The sequence below is a fragment of the Coptis chinensis genome, chromosome 1, assembly GCF_015680905.1.
Source record: "Coptis chinensis isolate HL-2020 chromosome 1, ASM1568090v1, whole genome shotgun sequence".
NCBI classification, from domain to species: domain Eukaryota; kingdom Viridiplantae; phylum Streptophyta; class Magnoliopsida; order Ranunculales; family Ranunculaceae; genus Coptis; species Coptis chinensis.
The window spans coordinates 59,110,719-59,116,753 of NC_141456.1; the positions used below are offsets into that span (position 1 = coordinate 59,110,719).

General features: G+C 40.4%; 1 protein-coding gene across 1 annotated transcript; it reads right to left on the reverse strand.

The window, feature by feature from the left end:
- Nucleotides 1-4,312: 4,312 nt before the first annotated feature.
- LOC147524731 (uncharacterized) lies at nt 4,313-5,692 on the reverse strand. The gene has a single exon (XM_086576145.1). The coding sequence runs from the start codon at nt 5,690-5,692 to the stop codon at nt 4,313-4,315; it is 1,380 nt and encodes a 459-aa protein (XP_086432271.1).
- Between the last annotated feature and the right edge of the window lie 343 nt (nt 5,693-6,035).

Sequence of the window (6,035 nt, forward strand, 5' to 3'; positions counted from 1 at the left end):
TTTTGCCGATCTCCCTTAAATGCGGTTCAAATCGGTAAAACCGGTTTTAAATCATGAGATCTTTTGTGAGTTGGTGATCCCCGACGGGGTGGTGGCATCAAGGTTGGCGAGAGGAGTTTGTGGATTAAACTACGATTACTTTGGAAAGTGTAGGCTTTTCGGCGTTGCACATTTGTTTTTGCGCGAAGCCTTCGTAGTTTACTTCGCCGACGGTTTCTCTTGGTGCGGGGAGTTTGTACTTTCGGAGTCTTTGACAGAGATGCTTCGGTGTTCAAACGATCCCAAACACTTTTTGCCGTGGAGCTGAATCATCTTCGAAGCCGACGCAATTGTTTCTTGATTGTTATTCTTGCTTTCCAATTGTCGGAGACGACGGCCTACCCGAGTTGATGGATCCGTGCGTGAATACCCACTCTCGATACCATGAGATGAGATGGCGAGGACCATCGGACTTGGAAAATGAATTCGCAGTGAGAAGGTGAATCTTGAACCCAGCGGTAAAAGGGATACTTTCACCGTTGTTTGTTTTTTTCGGAAGCCATTGGACGTAACTTTTGTTTTGTGGTTGAGGGTAGAGCACGACGGCGCCAAATATGTTTCAAAGAAGATTTGCCAAAACACACCGATTGAGGGTTGGAAGTAATGTTTTTTGGAGATGGTGATTGGGGAAAGATGAGACTGGACTTCGATTTTGAAGTTGCCTACGTACCCAAAGATATTGCTTGGGATCAAGTCTCGATTGCGTAGTTTTGGAAAAATGACGAAGGTTGGATTTTATAGGTAGCATTGGTGATAATTACTTCCTCGTTCTCCAATATTCCAATCGTGGGAAGAAGTTGGAGAACTGGCGGGAGAACTGTCCAATCAAGGGATGAAGTTGGAGAGCTGGCGGGACAACTGTCAGCTCGTGGAATGAAGTTGGAGAACAAGCGGGAGAACTGTCAGCTCGTGGGATGAAGTTGGAGAACTGGCGAGAACCGCTGTCGATTCGTGGATTGAAGTTGAGAACCGGGACATCATTTCGTGGAATGAAGTTGGTTTCACTGGCGGGAGAACTGTCAGCTCGTGGGATGAAGTTGGAGAACTGGCGGGAGAACTGTCAGTTCGTGGATTGAAGTTGAGAACTGGCGGGACATCTGTCAGCTCGTGGAATGAAGTTGGTTTCACTGGCGGGAGAACTATCAGTTCGTGGATTGAAGTTGGAGAGCTGGCGGGACATCTGTCAGCTCGTGGGATGAAGTTGGAGAACTGGCGGGACATCTGTCAGCTCGTGGGATGAAGTTGGAGAACTAGCGGGAGAACTATCAGCTCGTGGGATGAAGTTGGAGAATTGGCGGGAGAACTGTCAGTTCGTGGATTGAAGTTGGAGAACTGGCGGGAGAACTGTCAGTTCGTGGATTGAAGTTGGAGAACTGGCGGGAGAACTGTCAGCTCGTGGAATGTAGGCTTTGAGCATGGGCTTTTTCATAGATAAGCTCTGAGCATAGGCTCTGAGCGTGGGCTTGTTTATAGTTGGGCTCTGAGCGTGGGCTTGTTTATAGTTGGGCTCTGAGCATGGGCTCTGAGCGTGGGCTTGTTTATAGTTGGGCTCTGAGCATGGGTTTGTTTTGAATTGGGCTTATATTGGGCCACATTTGTGGGAGCCGGAACAGTATTAAATTTTGACTTGAACTCCTTCTTCACCGTTCTCCAGTTCTGAACTGCTAGAGGTGCATACTTGCGGCAAATTATGCCAATTTCATAAGCAAATTGTTCACTCCAACTCCCTACATGTTTTGACCTCCCTGGTGGAATCTCAATTCTCGGTTTCTGACATGTCCTTGCTTTATGATTGATTAGAGTTGTGTTCATTGCTTTACCTCTTTTTTTAGTGGGGAGTAATGGTGTCGGCCGCTTTATAAGCAAAAAAAAAAAAAAAACTTCGGTCCGCCCTTAAAAAGCTAAAAGTTTTACTTCTTATTTGCTTTACCTCTTCCATTTGTGCTGTTTGTATGGAAAAAAAATTGTCTTATCAGCACCAGACCCGTAGACGATCCTGCAGAAACATTGGGCCTAGACTGAGGCAGTGTACTAGAACTTGCAATACGACCACCAGGTTCCATGACTACAAAAAAATATACATGGAGAGAAAAGTTGGAAGTCTTTAACTCAATATAACCTATAATTTAGATGGACTAAAAATTGATATCATACCACCAAGAGAAGCATCTACTGATTAGGAGCTTGGCATAGACTGAGGCTGAGGCTTACGCTGTGCATTAGAGCTTCTAGTGGTTCTTCTACCTGGGCCCATGAATGTACAAGAAATATATACTTACCAGCAGAAAATTAAAAAATTCTTATTGAACAGAAATCATTTTTCAAGTGTAAATAGCTGCATTCAATTCTTCCAAGTGTGGCCAGGAACTAAAACTGAAAAAAAACAAAAAACCAAAAACCAAATACAAACAAGTAGATAGGAAGTCGCTACTGACATTACTAACAAGGAATTCAAAACATAGAGAACACTTTAGAGAACACATAGAAAACACTTAACTTTCACATTTAAACTTAATATATGTCAGTATCATCATCACTTGATATCACTTTCTCTTCTTAAGAACTACAATAGTTTATGAGTGTATCATCTTCTTCATCAGATTCGTCATCAACAATGAAATGATCATCCATCTGGGTTCTATTTATATTGGTCAAGACCACATCCGCATCAACTTCAGTTAGGATCAAATCATCCCTATTCAAAAGTACAGGTGCAAATTCTTCCATTTGAATATTATCATTGTTAATTTCTTCAAGTGTTTGACCGTGTTGGATAATGCCATCCACTGCATCCTGCTCCTCTTCTTGAAATGCGACGCCATGCCCTGCTACAATCTCTTCCGCTCTCTCAGCAACGTCAGACACATTTCTAGGCTTTATCTTCTGGACAACTTGTCAACTACCACGCAGTTTAGTATCACTCACATAAAAGACTTGACCTGCTTGGGTAGCTAGCACAAATCGGTCGTCTTTGTACCAAGTTCGTGAGACATTAACACTAGTAACATGGCCATCTATTTGTATTCCACTCCTTCCATTGCCGACATCCCACCAATCACACTAGAAAAGATAAACTTTCTTGGAAGATAAATAGTTTAAGACTATGACATCAGTGAAAACACCATAGAAATCAATCTCTTTTGATTGGTGACACCCCTCGACAACAACACCACTATTTTGTGTTCGAAGATTTACTTCTCTATCCTTCGTGTGAAACCTGATCCCATTCACAATGCAGCCACTATATCGAATTGCACGAGGATCAGGCCCACAAGCTAATAAATATAACTCATCAGTAGCTTCTGGGGAATTCTGAGATCGCAATTCATGCATCTATCAACAAAATGAATAATAATCAATAGAAAATATAATAATAATGAAAAACAGCAAGGGGTATTTCCTGTGAAAACTTACTCGTCGTTCAAACCATTCAGGAAAATATAGTTCCTGCCTCTCTTCCAAATTATGTGGACTTTGCCTAATAAGCTCTGCCCTATGTTCACTACATATAGAAAATGTTGTATATATAAGAAAACATGTTAATAATGTGTATATATTGTGTCTTACTAAAAGTTGTACTTACTCAAGGTATGGTAATACTTCAGAATTATTTAACACGTAATAACGGGCCTTGTCATAATCTTTTAAGCTTAGGCTGATAACTTTAAAAGCCCCCAATGGTCGCACATTCTGTGAGAAAACAAGCTGCCCCGTGGGTTGTTTCTCTTGGCCACCATCAAAATTCTGTTCTTCATGGTTGAAGCTTGTTCCAATATCTTGGAGATACATGGAACAAAAAGTAAGGCATTCGTTATCGATGTATGCTTCCGCAATTGAACCTTCGGGACGCGCCTTGTTTCGGACATACTGTTTTAAAATGTGTAAAAACCTGTTTAACAAATTATATTAATTGAAAGCAAAACAAAGTATATATTAAAAGTTACAAATGATATACATGTTACCTTTCAATGGGATACATCCACAGATACTGTACAGGTCTGCCAAGCAGTGCCTCGTGTGGTAAGTGAATAGCCAAGTGAACCATTACATCAAAAAATGTCGGTGGAAATATTTGTTCGAGTTTACAAAGTATCACGGCAATATCCTTCTCTATATTCTCAAGCACTTCTAACCTCAGTGTCTTGCAACACAACTCTTGGAAAAACACACCTAACTCAATCAATGCAATTGCTACATCACTACACAAGAAACCACGTACCACATCTGGAAGAAGACGTTGTAAAAGCACATGGCAGTCATGGCTTTTCATTCCTCATACTTTACCCTCATTGGCATTCACACATCGAGATATATTTGATGCATAAGCATCTGGAAATTTCACAGATTTCAGCCATTCACAGAATGCCTTTTTATCGGTAGATGACATTGTATAGGATGCATCCGGCATGATATACTTATTACCATTCGGAATTAGATGCAACTCCTTTCTAATACCCAATTCAGCCAAATCTAGTCGAGCTTTAAATGAATCCTTTGTTTTACCATCAATATTCAACAATGTTCCCAACACATTCTTACAAACGTTCTTTTCAATATGCCTCACATCAAGATTATGACACAACTCAAGGGATGGCCAATATGGTAAATCAAAAAATACACTCTTCTTTGTCCAATTTAACTCAAACCACTCATACTCCTTGTCGAAATCTTTCCATGTTTTAGAATATGCTGGGTGCTTGAATACATTCTCTTCCGGGACTCGTTTTTCTTTGTGCCACCTCATATCTACAGCAATCATCCTTGACTTAAACAACCTTTGAAGCCTTGGTTTAAGTGGGAAATAGCGCAAAACCTTATGCGGTATTTTCTTACACTTGCCTTCAGAAGCTTTATACCTCGGTTCACAATATACCGGACAACTTTGAAGATCTTTGTATTTGTCCCAGAAAAGAGCACAATCGTATTTGCATGCATGTATAGCAATATACCCAAGTCCTAGTTCTCGCATTAATGTCTTAGCCTCGTAATAGGACTTTGGCAGCATCTCACCCGCAAGCAATGCAGCTTTAATCAATTCAAGAATCATATCAAATGATTTGTTACTCCAACGATTAATCACCTTCAGATGGAACAACATCATGAGATAATCTAATTTGGAAAACTTTTGGCAACTTGGATACAAAGGCTGTTGCGCTTCACTCAAAAGTTTATCAAACAAATTCGGATCGTCACCATTACCCCCATTGCCATTACCCCTATTAAGACCAGAAGAGCTATCTGCATGTTGTGTTGTGGCAGTATAATTATCTCCACCCCCATATTGCATGTCTGGTACAGAATTATCCATAGGAGTCGGTCCTCTTAAATCTTGAAGCAAGTCTTCCAACCCATCAAAACGAACTCCTTCATCACTACCAGCATCATCATAATCATCATCGTCATCAGCAAGGTGCTCCTCATAACCTTCACCATGATGGAGCCAACGAGTGTAATGTTTGTCCATTCCATGTTCAAGAAAATGATCTCTTACTTCACTGATTTTCTTGTAGTACCTATTATTGCAGATTTTACAAGGGCAAAGAGTCCTACCAGCGCTGTCTACATGATCAGTAGCAACCACAATGAATGCCTCAACGCCTTCAATAAATTGAGTGTCAAACCGATCTGGCAGATTCATCCAACTCTTGTCCATATTTACGTGCAATTGCTATACATTGTAAGTGAAAACAATATGTTAATAGCAGTACACACACGTAAGTGGCTTCTCTCAAGAACCTTGAATTGAAAAAGACTACTTGTAAAAAGAGCTGACTCTCTAAAGGCACTAAGCTACATTGACCCACATTGAACAAAATCAATTTGAATTCAAAAGGTGTTAAAGGTTTCAAACATACCAACAAATCATACAAAGTATTTATAAGCTTATCACATTATCACGTGTTAGCCATATCCAAAACTAGCTAAACAAAACTCAACCAAACAAGCCAAAGGGTTCAAACAGACCAACAAATCATACAAAGTATTTATAAGCTTAT